This window comes from Anticarsia gemmatalis, chromosome 19 (assembly GCF_050436995.1).
Source record: "Anticarsia gemmatalis isolate Benzon Research Colony breed Stoneville strain chromosome 19, ilAntGemm2 primary, whole genome shotgun sequence".
In the NCBI taxonomy this organism is placed as follows: domain Eukaryota; kingdom Metazoa; phylum Arthropoda; class Insecta; order Lepidoptera; family Erebidae; genus Anticarsia; species Anticarsia gemmatalis.
Genome location: NC_134763.1, coordinates 984,097 through 1,003,859, shown reverse-complemented (window position 1 = coordinate 1,003,859; position 19,763 = coordinate 984,097). Strand labels below are relative to the sequence as shown.

Sequence of the window (19,763 nt, the reverse complement as noted above, 5' to 3'; positions counted from 1 at the left end):
TATATTAGATTTTTTGCAAATAAATGGCTAAAACTATCTATGTACAAACTCTCATCAATATCCATTCAATAGGTTTTGCATCAACAAGTGACAAACATAATACATTAAACATAACATCACTACAAACCGCATTTATAATTTTAATAGATTAAGAAAATAAATTCAGTAATTCAAAATTATTCTACATTTATTAACTAAATAACAATATAAATGCACTAACACACATTATATCGCAGTTCACGCTTTCTTTCATTCGCTGCATCAAAAAGCAACACTGGCAGTTAAAGAATCAGCAGTCTAAAACAGCTACAATATACATTCCTCTTGCGATTATAGATAAGACTAAAAGTCGGTGTTTGGAACTATGAACACAGTCAAGGTCAAAAATGCTTTTCAAAACTATATTCGATGTCGGATCCAAGATCTTATTAAAAAAAAGGGACTTGAACTTCATAAATAACTTATATCATATCATAATAAACAAACCCTCTTATTCATAAACACATTATAAACCCTATTTTAGTTAAAAAACTACTACAACCTGTTTTCTCTTTTTCATTTCGCTACGGAGTGAAAGAAACAAATCTCTATGAGCCTTTCATAACTTCATATATTTTTATGAATAAGAGGGTAAGTCTTATCCGGAAAATTATGGTTTTGCTCTTTTAAAACTGTAGTTTCACAGATCCTATGGTGTTTGTAAATACGAATGGAGTGCAAATCAGTCGTACAAAACTACTAAGTAATATAATATCACGCGGCGTTGGCTTCTTTGATGGCAGCCTTGTGTTCGTCGAGACGGGTCCATTTCTCGCTGACCTTCCATAACCAGAGTGATAGTTCGAAGTCTTGAGCTAGCTTTGATGGCTCTTTCTTCTTCATGTCACTAGAAAGAGAAGGAGTATATTGTTATGGCTGTTTTCACCGCATTTTAATAATTTGGATGGAATTTTGATATGAGATTTTGTACAATCCCCGTTACTTATCCGTAAGCTGTTAAACTGGCCATTAGTGTTACCTATATGCAGGTATTATATATTTGAGAATGCATTTTTAGCTGAATTGAAAATTGTCTAAATGATTTCGACTTACATATTATATAATTTTTTCCCGAGCGTTTTAATCATAAGATGCAATACAGTTATTTTTTAATTAGTATCTAAAATATATATATAAAACTAAAATCCTCATAAAATCAACGTAAAATGATAATAAGACATAATCTATAAATACAACAAAAATTAAATATGACTACCGAGAAGTGTGGATTATGGTTATTTTTAATCATATTATCTTACACATAGTAATCTCCCGCACTCTTATCAAGCGCGGGATCGAGTGCCGCGTGCACGATGGCCTGGCCGCCGATCTTGGCCGTCTTCATGAAGGGCCAGAACAGCGGGTACACCAGGAACCGCGTCACGCTCTTCGTCATGGACATGTGGCGCGTCAGGTTCGTGTCCGTCAGGCACGGGTCTATGGCTACTACTGACACGCCCGTTCCTGCAAGTTTGTTGGGTGAGAGTGCGTATATGTGCGTGTATGTGCACGTGTACGAACTTGCTGAAATGCATTATATACTCGAGGACATTCTAAATATGACCTTGACAAAAATTGGGTAAGTCTGAAGTGATAATTTGGTCAAGCGGAAAGACATTGACAACTGAACATCGCGACAATAAATTAAATAATTTTAAAGCGACATTATAAATTCAGAGGTTCTCTTCTTGTAATCCAAATGTAAACCAACTATCACTATGCAGTGTAATAAAAATGCATGTGGGATTACGTTTTTTACCGTGTCTACACAGTAAAATACAGATGGCATGGGGACGACCTGTCTTAGTCTTCAATTTCCAATCTCAATAATTCATTTTAGCGTTTGAAACTTCTAATCTCTAGTTCTATACTAATATTATAAAGCTGAAGAGTTTGTTTGTTTGAACGCGCTAATCTCGGGAACTTCTGGTCTGATTGGAAAAAATATTTCAGTGTTAGATAGCCCATTTATCGGGGAAGGCTATAGGTTATATATCATCACGCTACGACCAATAGGAGCAGAGTACCAGTAAAAAATGTTACAAAAACGGGGAAAAAATTTGACGGATCTCTCAAACGTGACGCAAGCGAAGTTGCGCGGGTCAGCTATTGAGTAAATACAACTACTGACCTAGCAGTCTCTTGCCAAGTTCCCTAGCAAACAGCATGTTGGCGAGCTTGCTCTGCGCGTAGGCGTCAGCCGCGTCGTACTTGTTGGTCAGGTTGAGGTCCTCCTTGTGGACGCGGCCGCGCTGGTGGGCCGAGCCTGATACTATCACCACGCGGCTTGGCGCTGACTCCTGAGGATAACAATAGTGAGATATGAAATAAAGGTTTTGATAAACTCAAAAATGTATTGGTACATGTTTTGTAATAAAACAAAAGTTTTGTATTAACCGAATTGCGATTAGGTAGGTAAATATATGACATTTGTATTATATAATGTGGAACTAAATGTATGTACCTACGGGAAATAATTTTATTTGTTTATTTTAGAAGTTACGGGCGTAGTTTTTTTTGCTCAGTTATACTTTATTCTATAAAGGTAATCATTAATAACGAAAGACAAAGCAAGTTAAATACGATTTCTTCTAAAACAATGCAAAAATTCATCTACGTCCATGTATTTTTTTTATTGATAGTTAAATCCGGGATCCGTGAATAATGCATATTTTATCAAAATTTCCAAACCTGAACTTCAAAATCAATATCATTATGCCTAAATATATAACCAGAAAATCTTAATATTTATTTTCTACCTTCAGCGTGTCCATGAGTAGTCCAGTAAGCAGGAAGTGTCCGAGGTGGTTGACTCCAAGCTGCGTCTCGAAGCCGTCCCGCGTGACGCCGGCGGGCGGCTCCATCACGCCCGCGTTGTTCACCAACACGTCCACGCGAGGCTCCTCGGACTTGAACCTGAATGGAAAAACAATTTAAATACTGGGAAATATCTTTTTCGTCGGACCGGGAAGTCAAACCCGTGACCTTTGCGAAGCATTTGCTAAAATTACCTATACGCTACAAAGGCAGGCAAATTCTAAACATTGACGTCAATTAATTGATTCATTAACTTAGGTTAATTGATTTAGGTAAAAAATAATGGCAGGTATCTCCTCCCGGAATAAGGGGCTAGACCTTGAGTCCATCACGCAAGTCTAGTTAGGGATTTTGCTTACCCCTATGTTAAATAAAGCACTCTAAGGCATGCATGGTTATTATGATGTTTTCCTTTACCATTAGAACAAGTGATCATTATTACTGATTCTTACACACATATCTAATACTAGCTGACACGCGCAACTTCAACTTCATAAAATTTTTCCCCGTTTTTCTATCATTTTTCACTGGTACTCTGCTCCTATTGGTCGTAGCGTGATGATATATAGCCTATAACCTTCCTAGATAAATGGACTATCTAACACTGAAAGAATTTTTCAAATCGGACCAGTAGTTCCTGAGATTAGCGCGTTCAAACAAACAAACAAACTCTTCAGCTTTATAATATTAGTATAGATGAAAAAGTCTTTTAGACAGAACATAAGGCAATATTAGCTCACCTCTTAACAAAGTCCCTGACGCTCTGCAGGCTGGCGAGGTCGCAGGGTCGGCAGTACACGTACTTGTTGTGAGACTCCAGCACGATGTCGCGCCGCACCGTCTCGCACTTCTCCATGTCGCGACATGCCATGAACACCTACACCATGGGAAAATACCAACATGTTTTTGAACCCAAAGATAGCAAAAGACGTGACTGGTCAAACTAGTCTCAAGACAAAATCGATGACGAATTGTCCAAGAGAGTACTTAATCCAGTTTATTCTTTCTGATTGTTAGTTAAGAACATCTTTACATAATGAAACGTCGGTAGGTATCAAGTGGATTTAGAACACATTATTTCTTCAACAAATAAATTTCTACACGTACCTTAGCGCCTCTAACAGCGAAGTCCCAGGCGGCTTCTTTCCCAATCCCGCTGGTGGCGCCCGTCACGATGACGGTCTTGCCTTCAGCACGCACGTCGCGGTCATATGGGGAACCATTGTAGAAGTCTCTGTAACAAAAACAGCATTAGAATCGTTATAGTACCTACGGCTAAGTGATTTCTTGCTACATTTTTGGCAGTTTTCAAATGGAGATTTAAAGTAATTATATCCCTTCCTGTGGTTCAAACTGTGTCAGATAAATGAATTAGGCAATATTTGTTTCTTTTGTAATTTGACAACGATTATCGCTTATACTTTTTCTTCACATTGACCTGTTTCATTACTTGTCTACTTTACTTACACTAATGATCACATCGTAGTTAATATCAAGGGCTGGTAAAACAGGACTTAAATTTCAGGATTGCACCAAAACCTTATCCTCAATACTACTATAACTATACTTTATACATACTCTACAGGTACGCGTACGTACGGACATTATACATATGTAGGTACGTAGGTACTGTAAAGTCTAGGCCACGAAATCTAATTAAACCTACCAACTTAAACAAATATTTACCCACACAATATGTATAAAAGTGTCTATTCTAAATATAGACCTTTATAAACAACCCTATCTGTCGTGTGTATGACAAAGTTACAAGTTTCAATCAATAGCAGAGAGCCGTGATAGCTATAATTTCCTTATGCATTACTTATGAGACAAATGTACGGCGCCGGTGTTATTTGTGTACGAAATTATATATTTACAAGTTAACGCCTGGTAGACTGTTTATTGATAAAAACAAACAAATATTTTTAAACCAGTAGGTATTTTTAAATATAATACTGATTTGGACGCGTTCTTTTATTATGGGTCAAGCATGTTCATTTAGTTAGCGAATATAAATTAGTACCTACGTATTTCCAATTTTAAGGAGTGCTTACTTTCTTTATATTTTGTATGAGCTGTCCAAAAATTTGTTATCAAAATTTTATTGCTACAGTCTGACAACTATAGACATCCCAGGTACGCGATTTACCTATCTAAATTATAATGAACAATTTCGGGTATTTCCAAAACATATAAGCTGTATCTTTTTTTTGTTATTCCGTTTTACGGCTCTGTGATCTAGCACTTTTTAGCCTTATATAAGCTGTATCAAGCAGATCATCGCCAGCTGCATAAAACTGTGGGTCACTGATGTTCTAAATTATGAATTTTGAATACCTTATCCAGCCTAAACCTTGCTTACAGAGCTCTCTAAGTTATTGGACTTTAGTATAATTAATTACTGCACTGAAGATTCAAATTTATTTTGGTTTTATATCGTTCAAGCCCTACTAAGTCTATGATAATCATTCGATTTGATGATTGTGATCTACCACACGATAATAAAGGAAAGAAAAAACTTACTTGAATATACAAACAGCACCGAAAGAAGCAGCTACAGTTGAGATGATGGTCACCGGCGTGCTCGGGATCCACATGTTGGAATATCTGCAATGAAACACTCTTATCAATCATACAATCTTTAGGCTAAGACAAATTACAATATGATCAGAAGAATAAATTACCCGCTGTGGTTGCTTCTCTGAACACATTAGTAGTTGATTACTGCGATTTACTTTCCAAGATTAGTTACTAATAATTAATATAATTATTTGAATAAATGCAGAAGAGCTATAGCACTTTACTAGTTTAGTATGTGCCGGTATCTGGAGAAAACAAATGAGGGTATATGTATATTCGTCCGCGTCATATACACGGAGTCCTGTCATCGCTAATTCAGCCTGTCACCATGGCCAGTGTTACCTGCGCCATCAGGCATTTGAAGATAAAATACGTGTTCGTATTAATTCCTAATATACTATTGTACTATATCTGAGTACTTAGAACATTATTGCCAAACAGATTAACTTATTTCGATGAGACAAGTAATAAAATTAATCACTTGTAAATTAAAAAAAAGACCGAATCCGCAGCAATTTATTTTTATAACAGTCTTTTTTGTACGTAACGGCTAAATTATTCTCTCACTTAGGACTTCCCTAAAAGGCTATCTTATAACACTGACCAAGAAATCGAACCTGTTTGACCTACATAAGTCAGCTACAGTAGATATTATCTACCTGAGGTACAGACTGGGTTACGCATGCATAATTGATGGCGTATAAAAAGTTTATTAGATTAGGATCCTTGCGTCTACCTGATTTGTTCGTAAACGACTAAAATATGCAAGACTAAGGCTTGCTACACACATATTTGGTTCCGCAAAATTTATCGAACAACAAAACCGATTCGGATCACTTGTTCGGTACCGACTCGAAGCAATTACTGCATCTGTTCGGCTTGTGCCGATCACATTATTCATTCGGACTAATCATTCGATTAGAATATCTGTGGAACGCAAAAGCCGACTCATAATAACTACTACATTAGGTTGTGGCGAATACCAATCGGGTAGCTCCAATTGCGGCCCTTATCTCGAACATTCAACTAAGCTTATTCGATATTCCTCCCCCTTGTTCGATTCTGACTAACAAGAAAAGGTGTGTAGCAAGCCTAACGCATTTTATGTACGTATCTGATACTACGGCGTGAAATTGATAGGCTTAACTCCAAAGTTGTGTAAAATACAGAAATCAGTGGCTCCATTTGTAAATTGGGAACGTGTTATAGTCTAAAAGGAAATTGATACTTAGTTAAGTTTGTGGTAAAAGCTGAGTTTCTTGGACGAGAAAATTATTTTTCAGAGATACCTGGATATCTTATTTTACAGTTCTTGGTTGCTTCTTTGGGCCGACATGTAATAATTATAAATGCAACTCTAGATCTCAAGGCGTCGGATTTGAATCCCGGGTCAGGAAAAGTGCTATAGCGGGGGTTTTACAGAGCTTAGATATGAAGTTGTGAAATGAAAGTCGTTATAATTTTCATATTTATATTTATCATTTTTATATTACATTTGAGTGTAAGGCTAAGTGTGAATCGTTATATTACATGTGCTGTTTATTTATATGTCCCGAGGAATATGTGACAATGGATACTTTTATTTACCGTCACACGACACGATTTTTCTCGCCACGGCATTTTAGGAATGCTACGACCATTTTCGGGTCTCTACCAAGGATTAAAGATAGATTGCGATATTAATGATAAGTAATAATTAAAATTTGAATGATCTATCATTAACTGAATTTTGTAGGAATATTTCATCCTTGAATAGGTTACAGAAAGTCAAGAACGATAGAATTGCAGATAATGCTTGTGCCCGGTTTCTGAGGCACATTTAGCGGTAGTTTATCTATTTAAACTGTCATGTCAGCACAGGCGCTATTGAATAGATAAACTACCGCTAAATGTACCTCAGAAACCGGGGGTTAAGTAAGTAAACAGTGAAAAGATAGGGCATTGAAAATGGCCGTAAAATAAGATTGCAACGTCACGATACTGTCGTGTCGTGTGACGGCTTTCAGTCCAATGGCTGACAAATGATTGTATTATACAAAATTACCGTGTGATTTCCGGTTAAAATTACAATATTCGTATTACATTCATTCAGCATTATATAGTGAGGGTTTATAAATATAATATTGAGATTAGGGTACTAACATTTTGATAAAGAAAAATAAGAAATGGTGATGCACGGTATGTTTCCAAACTTGTTATGCATACTGTCGTTTAAGCCATCTCACAAGTGACAGGAGATGTAATTTGAAAGTTTTTTGGGTCCGTACGAAGCGCGGTACAAATATCTAGTTAAATTAATTAGGCTACAGTTAACATCAAACACATAACTACACATTTTATATTTTCAAATCAATAATCAGTTTGTTTTGTATTTTATTTTTATCACAAATAAGATAATTAATATATTAGTTTATCAGCACTCTTTGCCTACATTTCTATTTTTCGTCTTCGCACTAACTTTTTATATATTTTTTTGTATGCGTTGTTTAGTTTCCACAAGATTGTTTCTTGGCATAGAAATTGTTGTACGAAAAAAGTCTGGCAACGAATATAACTTCAACAATGCACCTGGTTTCATACGACGAAATTGGATCACATTGACAAAAGCATACCGAGAAAACTTTCTTATTTATGAACATTCTTTGAAACGTACACAATCTTGTACGCCCACCACACATTGCGCTGCTGTCGTGAACTTAAGCAACACTTTTTGTAAAGGTTATTTTATTAAAATAACTCTTTGAAACTTTATTCAGAGATTTTTTCAGACAATCCATTGCTGAATATTATTTTTATTGTTGGGTTTTAGTAGGTATTTTTTGAACTTTAGTAGGGCCATGTTACAGTTTTTAAGAGAAGTAAGTAGGTATCCTCTTTTGTTACGCTAGAGCAGAAAGATATTTAGTAGAGGGAGAGTGCCACATAACCTTGCACTCTACCAGAGTGCAAGTGTATGCATAAAGCATTAAAAAAAAAGCTCTAAAAAAATCATCACGTTTAAAACTTCAAACATAAACTAAAATCCTAGACCGGTCAGTGTCTTTTTAAACTTTCAAAGATCTAATGCTAATGACGCTCTTACTGCTCACGCTTTTGGTTTCAAAAGTTCTTTTCATTATTATAAAAGTGTTCTAACAATTTGGTAATCGTCAGTTCGCACGTGAAGTATATTTTATTTCAGTTATATTTAGCTGTGATACAATTTCCGCATTTTTATGTAAGTGTTAATACGATATACGATTTTGGTCGAGTAATAATAACGCCGTGATTTTGAGTGGAGGAGCGGGGAGCGGACAGAGATATTAGCTGTTATAGTTTTCTTCCCTTTACTAGACTTATTGACCAAAATATGTCTTCATCAGTCAACTGGTCGACAGAGAGTCGAGCATAATTTGTTTTTATTAATGAATAAACTATGCAATTAATTGGCAGTTTTATTTGAAAACAACCAAGGTTAGAATTACTTTTGTAGTAAAAGTTATATTCGCCCACTATTTTATGTCATTGGGGAAACTTCGGAAAATAGGTTAAAAGCTGCCCTACAAAATATCAGACACCAAGGGTTTCTGATCCGACGCCCCGCTTTACTAAAGGCACAGCCCAAATGTGTGAGTTTTATAGTAATTTACAATGGGCATTGGTTGAAACACGCAATGCCCGTGTTTTTATGATATATGGCCGCCCAACGTTCGTGCACTCTATACAAAATATTTAAGTTTGGTTATTAAATGGACCTTTTTTATTGTAATTACTTAAAATGGTGTTTTGACTTGCTGGATTTTTATTCAGTTGCTTTTATTGTTTGTAGCTCTAGCAGGTAAAGTTTTACAGCAGCGTTTGGTTTGTAAAACTACCCAATTTAAAAGTTTCGTCATAAGGAACTTGCCTAATAAGACATTTTCAGAAAATTGGGCTGTGAATTCTGTTGTCAATTTTCCTAGATTTTTGTGAGAAATATCAAAAGTACCATAAACAAAACAAAAGGTAAACTTATTTTTGATAATTCACAAATACAATTAGATAGATAAAAATATCATTAAGTTAACCTACGACCAAAAGTAACTGTATTTACGTGGAACATTCCAATAGTAAGAGATCTTCAAGGATCACAGCTTCGTTTGCGTCGACGAAAAACAATCTTAGGCCCAATTCTATTAATACCGTCCCATATAATAACATTGGAGAATTCCTATCGATTGCGGCAACAAACACTTTTCGAACTAAACACGAAGCAGAGGCATTGCATTTAAAAATAACTACTGCTTTGATAAATCAAAATAGAAAAGTACCGCAGAGCCGTGGAATTGTACAATAATTTATTGATATAGGATTTCATTTTAAGATATGAAATTTTGTTCCTGTGGATAAAGTAATAACTTCTCAACGTGACCAATATGAGTCATTTATGCCCGGTTTCCGAGTACATTTAACGGTAGTTTACCTATTCAATAGCGTTAAAATACGTATAAAAATCGCTATTGAATAGATAAATTACCGCTAAATGTACCTCAGATACCGGGGGTTAATGGGCCATAGTTTTTTTTGAGTAGGAAGGGCTTAAATACATACAATTTTGAAAAAAAAATTCTCGACCACTGCATCGGAAAAGTTAAACGCGGGACAATCTTTCAAAAGGTGGAACGTACGATCACGTTAGTAATTCATGACTTGGTGACCACTTATTAAAGTTCCTTTATGAGAGAATAAAAATATGGTTGCGAATAGTTTTCATATTATAACTTTGACGTATGTTAATTTTAGAAAGTTTTAGTAATGTAATTAAAAGGAAGTACTTTTGTTCTTTTCTCAAATATTTATTTTTCAATTTTTAACCAGTAGGTACCTTTTTATTTCCATGCGTTTAAGACGATATTTTTTTTCCAATAGCAATAATTATTTTCGTGACACAAAATTACTTATTTTCGTGTAAAAAGCTTACACTATTTAGTGTCAGTATTTAATACTATAATATATGTAAATAATATAATATATATTTTCTAAAATTGACCGCATAACAAGCCGAAACAAATTTAATTTGCGTATTTTTTTTACGATTTCTTCCAAAAGGATGGTATACAAAAAATGTTTATTCGAAAATAATACTAAATGTTTAATACTGAGGGAGTCTGTATACAATAAAATACAAAGAAATGCATGTTAATACTTAAAATTATATTTCTGCTAAAGACAGATTGTGACATTTTGTAGTAGAAAAACTGTGATGTACATATTTTAAGGTTTTTATGTATTTGCATATAAATTATGAATATAGTACAAAGTTTTTTAAATAAAATGAGCTTGGCAGGCTAGGCGTTACGGTAAAACACAGAAATATGGCAATTTTCAGTTTAACCTAATCAACTGGTTATGGTAAAAGTCTAAAATGCTTTGTGATCGTTGCTTATTTGGAACTTTTTTCAGTATTTATACATTTACCAAAATGTTTTTCAGTCAAATAGTAGAATTTGTTGCCAATGTAACAAGGTTCCTGATTTCAGTTAAGTCTGTTAGAAATAAAGACGTCCTTTTATGTAAGAAATACTACAGCATAAAATACGTACATCACAGTTTTTAATAAACAATATATTTTATAAAAAAACTTAAAATACAATTCACTTTGACTCAATAACATTGGAGTTAGGTACTTTGTAAAATTTGAAGTGCCTTGTTGGAGATAGTCCATTGTTTGGCCTCGAAATAAACCGGTAGCAACCACAGCTGTTTGTTAGTCACTGTTACCTTCTATTTTGGGTTCGATTCCATAATTTATTATTTATGGAGTGTTAGAAATGTCGGCTCTCGGAAATTGAGATGAATTACTGTACAGCCGATGATTTAGTTTTGATTTAAACGTTTATTCACGGCCTGAATGGCGAGTAGGTGTTTGTAAGAAAATATGAAAGTTGCATAAGCTTGTAAAAATAACGTTGACTTTAAAAATAGTTTACCTGAAGACCCGCACTTTATAGCGGCCGATATAAAAAGATAAATGCTAATCATAAGCACTTGCAGTCAATGCATTTTTTATAGTGAACGTCATGGTCGCGAAATGCATACCAATATCAAAACACAACTTTAGCATGAATAGCTATGCCCAATTATTGCATCTAAAAATATTTAGGCGATATATCCAAATTACCACCAAAATACAATGTAATTATCACCATAGCAACTGTAATCTGTATCCTAAATGACACTAAAACATTGGTGACCCAGAAACGACCGTCTAACTGGCCTATCGACCCCAATTTAAACTTAGGGTCTGTAATAAATTTTGATGAAATTTAGCATGATAATTGTTACTCAATCAAGCCAAAATATAATGAAAAAATCTTGAAGTTTAGTACACAGATAGTTTATAGCCTGGTATAACACACTATACTTATTACTCTAGAAAATGCCACAAAGGCGAAGTTCGGATAGAAACTAATATTCAAAATATTTCCAATCAGGTCGCTACTCTCGAACATAGTACAAAATCACACACAAGTTATCAAGTAATTAATTGTAGCGAACAGAAGGCTGGAACTATAGCTAACTGGGTCAACTCTCTGAAGGTAAGCTCTCGACTAAGTTTCACTTACTATAGATAAGCACAACTAGATTAAACGGATATTGCAACAACGTTTTCAACTGTAGTTAGCTTAGACAGAATTTTGGTTAGCATATTTATTTAAGAACTATCTGACCCGGCAAACGTTCTTTTGCCATAAAAATTAAATAAAAAACATTGTCCAGCGGACAAAATTGTGAGTCTCACATCCCCTTGAACAGACACAAAAAATTTCATCAAAATCGGTCCAGTCGTTTAAGAGAAGTTCAGTGACATACACACTTACAGATGAATTATATATATAAAGATAGATGTTTTTGTATCTTTTAGATATATTTCTATGCTAAAAGGGTCTCATTCCGGATTAATAGAGGGGTGTGGCCACGAGTCCAAATATTTCGTGTCTAAAAATTAGATCTAAAAATTAAACCGAATTTTCGTGTTGCTATTCAATAGCTGCAAGTGCTTCCAGGAATATAAGATTTGAAACATAGCTGTCAGAAATGAATTCAGTAAATACGAACCTAAATTATTATACCTATCGCATCCTTCATCACACATTAGATTTACGCGAAAGAGTCTTTTTAAAAGTAACAGATTTTGATGACACATACAAAAGTCTATCTCCAACAAAACCATTTCATCTTAAAGCTGGGTTTATTACAAATATTTGCCTGTCTTACAATAAAACAATGTACAAGTACAGTTAATAAACTTATGTTTAAACACTCATATCACATGTGCGCGCCTAAATGTTAGTGCTACCATTCACAAATGCCTACCAGTTACAGTACCTAAGGACCGAAAATTTATGGAAATTACTTTCAGATTTTATCGACACTCATTTACAGGGAAAAGCATAATCATGGCGTTAAATTTTGACGTTTAATTTTGTTCTCGCAACTGTGAGGTCTAGGAGACCGCGTGGGGTATCACAGACCTTGTACACTAAGCCTTATTTTTCATAGGAACATGAATTGTTTGTTATATTACTAAAGATCTACTAAGGTTTTCAGGGAGGTCATGATTTATATTGGGGTCTTCCAGACTCCACAAGTTGCATGTTATATTTTAAGATAAACATTACACTCAATGATAGGCTATAATCCATATTCTAGAAGTATCTACCTTACATTAAAACTACGTCCTTAGATACCCGCAAAGTATTCACAATACTTACAAAATAATAATACATTTTTTTTATACAAAAAAATATAAAAAGGCCAGAACTCAATTCACGTTCAAATCCTCATTTAAATATATTATTTAATATTATTATGTATAAGAATGTATATTTATTCTATTCAATGCAAAGTGTAGTGAGATTCAAATATACGTATTTACATTAAATTTTAATTTTTTATATAATTGCTCCCTTAGGTAAATATCTACAAGATTTGTGATATTACATTCTATAGGTAAAAAAAATTCGATACAGGGAACATTTTTTGTGTAAAATTATCTTATATTTTCAACTACATACTTTGATTGCCTTGGGTTTAGGTACAAAATGTAACAGAAATGGCAAGAATTGCAGCATAGAATATTCAACTACACATAATAATATTTATCATTTAATTGTGTTTTGATTCTCTTAGGTCACATTAAATAAAATTAATGTTAATATAGTTGGACAACTTAGTAGTCTTGTATGCAAGGTTCGTGGCTTGTAGTAGTTAATACAAGTATATTTTGTCATAAAACCCAAGGCAAACTAAATGCATTATCATTAAAATGTGCATTCAAAATGACATGAGTGTCTTAAGTACGTCTATTACTAGTAAAGCGTTAATTATTATTGTATCATACGAGTTTTGAGCTCTGTCTCCATTGTCTATGAAACTTAAGTCTAATGACTTCTGAACGAACCTCGGAGGGGGTCTGATGGACTGCGGTAGTAAGGATATTTTGGAAAAATATTGTAGTTTTAAAATAAGATAATATTGAATTAATTTTAGGCACATAATTTGTTTGAGCTGGGATATTTTTCAGGTAACAATATATATTCTTAAGGCCAATATTTTCACTTATTCCATTACTGTAAAATTTGTAATTTTTTACAGCTGTATCTTTGAATCCATAGCACCATAGACCACACCAGAGCCCCCCCTGCCTACTAACTCCGATATGTACCCTTAACAAACAGATATGACTCAACTTGACTAGTACAGTTACAATCACATGCGACAATTAACTCGCCTTCGTGTTCAGTGTCGTGCTACTCTTAGACTTCGAGTCGTGAGGGGGCAAAGGCCTAGCCACGCCGACCTTCACCACACCTCTCGGAGCACCCTTCAAAGCTTGCACAGCCTGATCTAACGTCGCATTTTTAATACTGACTCCATTCACTGACATCACACGATCACCAGGTGAAATATCACCATGTTTCTCCGCTACTCCACCTGGCACCAAACTCCTCACTACTATGACAGTTCCTTGAGGGTCCACTGGGTCCTGGTAGTCCAATATAGAGAAGCCTAACCCTTGGTCACTCTTCACCAGCTCCACAATATCCTCTTTACTCTGCCACATGGCTAAGCCTGACACACACTCTAATGATCTAGACTTCTTAGATTGTCCGGAGTGATTAGTGAGTGTTGCAGTACTGGAAGTGTTGATAGAAGTGTCTGACTGAGCTTTGACTAGTGTTGTCAAGTTGTTCAAGCTGCCAGAAATTATCTTTCTTGCTTCAAATCCTTCTCTATCAGGTGCTAAGTTAATAAGCGGTCGGGGACCACTGTCTATGCTACTCCTTGCACAAACTATTCTTACTCTATTAGGAAGATTTTTCAGTATATTTACAACTTCAGTATGAGTTAAACCGTGAAGCCTGTATTCATTAGCTTCTAGCAGTTCGTCACCTGCAGACAAACTTCCTTCCTGCCCAACAGGGCCTTCGGGGAGCACAGATCTGATATAATGGTGTGGTCTGACTTCCTGACCACCTTCCACATCAACTGTGCCCTCTAGACTAATGCCAAGACCTTCAAGTTTATTGACCTCAGCTATTAATATTTCTTTATCAGGACCAATTTCTTCTACCCACTTTTTCTTTACATCTTCCTTGTCAATAGCCAATATCTCATCAAATCTTCTGTCTAGCTCCTCCTGTGTGGGCTCGTCCTCCTTGTCTCCAACCTCTAACACACCAGAGTCTATAGTAGTATTAGACTCAGGCTCGGGGTCTATCTCTACTGTACTATTATCAGCTTGGGAAGGCACTGGGAACCAAGACAAGGTAGTGGTTGACGGTGAGGGGGACGTGGGACGCTCCTCATTGAATATCGCCAGCTGAAGGTGCTCGTACTTTGGACCTCGCAAGTATCTCTCTAACACTAAGTGCACAGATATGCCCGTGTTTCTTAAAATCTCAACCGCTTGGGGGTTAGTCTTATCCGCTAAAGAGTTACCATCTACTTCTATTATTCTATCATTAATCTTAATTTTACCACTTTGTTCAGCACTGCTGCCTTCAATAATACTCTTCACAAATATTCCAGATAGTTCCTCTTTCTCACAAACATAACCAGCTACAGTGATGCCCAGTCCATACACATTCTTGTTCAAATCCACATGCACTATCTCAACCTCAGGCAAGTTGGGCAGCTCCACAGGCACAGTGATAGTGATGGTGGGTGATATAGAGTCAGAGATGATGGGGTGGTCGGGTATCTGCAGGGGATTGTCGCCGATCACGCTCACAGCGGCCGCCACGATGCTCGCCTCGGCATCACCATTCTGACCATTGATGTAATCTGTGTAGCACTGAGACAGATCATACACTGCACCGTAGCCTGTTTCTATAAGATGTCGGTCGAGAAGTTCGGGATCTGCGAGGATCTTCGTGGGTACTAGAGCTGTGCCGGGCAGGGGAGCCCGCAACGCTGCCGCAGGATCGGCGGGCCGAGCGACTAATAGCCGCACGGCTGGCCCCGCCTGGCGCAACACCGCGGCGACCTGCTCGGACGTGAAGCCGCGCAAGTTGACGGAGCCGACCTGCAGGACGTGGTCGCCGCTCTGTAGCCGTCCGTCCTTGTCCGCGACGCCTCCGGGCAGCACGTACTTGATCACAACACCGGTGCTCCGGCCGCCTACCAGGTTGAACCCGAGACCGTTGCCATCATTGGTGAGCTCGACGACTTCCACCTGCGCCCACTCGGTACTCAGCACCATCGCGGTTTGTCTCACCATCAGGTCTCTCCCGTCGTTACGTGATGCAGCGAGCGCGCGCCGCGCGGAGGTTATGAGCCTCCAGCGCCGACATCGCTCTGTTTACGTCACGAGTACCGACACAAAACACACCGCGGAACGTAAAAAATTCAACGCGAACCGTTGATAACGTAAAAATTTTGTAAATTATATGTATGACATTTACATACTTGCTGAAATCGGAGACAGCAGAATGTGGCCAGCTGCACGCAGGTGTGTCCGTCGAATAAATTCAATTTCTACTATTTTTGTGATAAAATGTCATTAGAAATTATTTCGTAATTTATCTCGATAATACTTTTTGTTGAATTTATTAACAATTAAGTGAAAATATTTTATCACTGCTAAAACTACCGTTCCTTTACTATATCTTATGAGTCTCACGTAATCTCAACGAGATTGAGAATTATATGAAATTGTGATGAAGTTTTACACCAGTAAAACCAACTACTGTGTAAACAATTTCGTTAAATATTCAAATAAATTATACATGATTAAACGTATTTCATATAGTAATATTCTTGATATAATGTTCAAGTTATAAAAAATCTTATTACAAAATAAGAGTTGTAGTGCCATCTGCTGACGTAAACTAATACTTACAGCAAGCTTAGAATACGAAGATGGTGAAATACTTACTAGTTATACTACTCATCACTAGGTGGCACTGTAATCGTAAATTAACATTTACGTATTTAGCTAACAGGTGTCGCTGCAATATATTTTGGAAATGCGTAGGGGGCCGTCCATTAATTACGCAATGCAGTTGGTTTAGGAAAGATTAGTAAATATATTATCACATTAGATTTTGTGTGATTGATATCAATGTTATATTTTTATTGAGTGCGTGATTTTAAAACAGATTGTAATGTGAATGCTCGGTTACTTGTTTCGCCCAGATTATTCTTGGCCGAATGCGCATACATTTTTTAGCTGACTTCAAAAAAGGAGGGCGTCCTCAATTCGATGTTTTATAACCTTTTTTGCTTTATTCCTCATAAGTTTTAACTGTTTTCAATTTCGATATTTCTCTTAGTGATTGAAAGGTAATGCTTCCAGATTAAACGTGCAGTTTATGAGATATCCTGAAAAATGCGTATTTTACTTGGAGTCCGTGTTATTTAAATAATTATTTACATTACAGACAGCTCTTAATTTCATGAAGATGTCCAGAAAAGGTGAATTCGCCGCGACCGAAGCAACGTTATAATGCAACGTAACTTCGGTATAATGTTTTATGGTTATATTTTGGGGGTGGAGTAAGAGAGGGGTTAGACCTTGAATAACCACGCTGGCCAAGTGCGGGTTGGGTACTTACATTGCATGCCTGCATGAAATGTAGATATTAAAAAAAATTGACATGCAATGTTTCATCACGATGTTTTTTTTCATCGTTATACCGTGATAACAATTTCTAATACACACATAATTTCGAAACGTCACTTGTGTGTTGCCTCGGGTACGAACCCTCGACCTCTGGCGTGGGAGGCACAACTTAAACCACTCGGCTATCACTGCTGCGTTGTAATGTGTCGTCAGTAATTTAAATAGCATTGCAGGCATAATTATGTCGAAATTCGGTCGCGTAGGTACCTTCAGCATGCTGTGTTTAGACTCGTATAATGTACCTACCTATAGGTAATCTATGTAGGAATCCAAGTCAACTCAAAGACAAATATTATGCTTTATTTCATAAACTTTAACAAGTATTTGAAATGGTCAAAAAAAAAAATATCTACCACCGTTTCGGAAAAGCTGTTGCTCGTGAGAAGAAACGGCAAGAAACTTACGGCTTGCTCTTTTTAAATGTCAATATTTCCATATTAATGACTCATAATAATGATTAATAACAATGTCAAAATAATGATTTACTGTGTACAGTGTTGAAAGGAAAAAAAAAACACAAAACATAAATAATATTCAAATAATAAAGTTAATTAGAAATCTAAAGAAAACTAATCTGTTGACACGGTCAATCATATTTCTATATCTAGTAACTCATATTACTTATTTGTTAAAGGATCGTTTGGTTGTTACATGGTTTTGATATCAGGCACCCAGAAAAAGTTATAAATTACCCATTTGACTGTGGCGCAGTGGTTTAGGTCACCACGGCGCTACCATTGTGTCGGGAGGTCGTGGGTTCGATTCCCACACGGGACAATTAATTGTACGGTAAACAAATAATTATTTCGGGTCTGCTTGTACTTGTGTCCGTCGTTTGTATCTTTGTAAAAGTCCCCGCGACACACGAACAATTCTTAGTGCGAGAGTTGTCTGTTGTCAGTTTTTAAAAATAATTGCTTGGCAGACGGGGTGAGCCCCCTTCAAAACCCTCTATTTTCAGCAAGTGTCTACGGGCAGAAATTCTGAAAGAAAGTCAATTTAATTCACCATCAGCGCCGACGGCATTCTTTCAGGAAAAGGGCGTGACTTGACAACTAGAGGACCGTCTGAAATATGTCCTGGGAACTGAATTTTAAATTAAAATGAAAACACAACACTCATATTTGGAAAATTTTTATTCATAACAATAATAAACAAGTTTAAGAATAATGTAACATTACAGACACCTAGATTTATGTACACACAAGTAGATAATGGAATATCCGATTCATGTTATAAATCCGAAAGTTTGTGAGTATGTATGGATGTTTGTTACTCTTTCATGCAAATACTACTGAATCGATTACGATTATTAGTTTTTTATGATATTCCTTGAAGAACGAGCATGATTCTTACGGAGAGAAAAACAAAAAAATGAATGAATCAAAATTAAAGAATCTACTTACTGTATCTCAGGCGGTACGAAGTTTAGTGGGTTAGCTTGTACTATATTAATATTTAAGTTCTTATATTGGCAAGAATACCTATACTTCCGGCAGTAACACACGACCACAATTGCAAAACATACCTACTAACATTTAGACACTAATTACTTATTCTATTTTAGCGTAGAAAGGAACCTTTCATATTACATACCTAAAACTATGTGTTTCTCGTATTAGCAGGGACATAAAACTAGCAACGATCACCACGACCGCAGTGCGGTTACCGCGCTTGTATCGCAGCTTAATTAAGTATCTACTTATTTTAAAATTACGACGTGGAATATCTGCATTAGCTTATAACTTTATTATAATAATTATACCCATTAAGGCATACCTACACATACTTAGTATTACTTAGTTCTCCACATATAAAATCAGCAAGTGATGCAAAATAATGGAGAAAAATTGTCGTTTCTATAAAAAAGTTCATAAGAAAGAAGATATAGATCTACTGTAGATAGTTATTAAGGTTATTTTGGTTTCAAGGCCTCCGTAGCTATGACATGACGTCCATGCCATCGAATCCATTACCTATCTACTTAGTAGTCCCTAGGTATGAAGATTTCACATTATTTACAAACGTACCTATTCAAATTTTATCAACAGTGTTCGAATATTAGAAGCCTGTTAAAGTGTTAATTACTTATTTACATAAATCGAAATGAATTACTGAAATGTATGTAGGTACGCGCATAATTTTGGATTTTATTTTATTAATAGGTAGATATCAGCAA

The 19,763-nt window shown here is 36.0% G+C and overlaps 2 protein-coding genes across 3 annotated transcripts; both read right to left on the bottom strand.

Moving 5' to 3' along the window:
- Positions 1-169: 169 nt before the first annotated feature.
- LOC142981221 (retinol dehydrogenase 13-like) lies at positions 170-16,512 on the bottom strand. Of its 2 annotated transcripts, none has more exons than XM_076126965.1 (8): positions 16,369-16,512; positions 5,380-5,463; positions 3,964-4,090; positions 3,597-3,733; positions 2,799-2,955; positions 2,171-2,339; positions 1,299-1,503; positions 170-886 (listed from the first exon to the last, which is right to left on the bottom strand). In XM_076126965.1, the coding sequence occupies exons 2-8, from the start codon at positions 5,451-5,453 to the stop codon at positions 754-756; spliced, it is 1,002 nt and encodes a 333-aa protein (XP_075983080.1). In that variant the 5' UTR covers positions 5,454-5,463; positions 16,369-16,512; the 3' UTR covers positions 170-753. The 2 variants fall into 2 exon arrangements, with proteins under 2 accessions (XP_075983080.1, XP_075983081.1); XM_076126966.1 differs by lacking the exon at positions 16,369-16,512 and adding an exon at positions 5,541-5,679.
- LOC142981220 (patj homolog) lies at positions 10,594-16,361 on the bottom strand. The gene has a single exon (XM_076126964.1). It carries the CDS (start codon positions 16,178-16,180, stop codon positions 14,180-14,182), a length of 2,001 nt encoding a protein of 666 aa, XP_075983079.1. The 5' UTR covers positions 16,181-16,361; the 3' UTR covers positions 10,594-14,179.
- Positions 16,513-19,763: the final 3,251 nt, after the last annotated feature.

Coding starts and splice junctions, on each gene's coding strand:
- LOC142981221 (XM_076126965.1), bottom strand. CDS start 5,453: ATGTGGATCCCGAGCACGCCGGTGACCATCATCTCAACTGTAGCTGCT. Junction 3,734..3,963: donor TCGCTGTTAGAGGCGCTAAG/GTACGTGTAGAA, acceptor CCCATGGTGTAG/GTGTTCATGGCATGTCGCGA. Junction 2,956..3,596: donor GTCAGGGACTTTGTTAAGAG/GTGAGCTAATAT, acceptor TTTTCCATTCAG/GTTCAAGTCCGAGGAGCCTC.
- LOC142981220 (XM_076126964.1), bottom strand. CDS start 16,180: ATGGTGAGACAAACCGCGATGGTGCTGAGTACCGAGTGGGCGCAGGTG.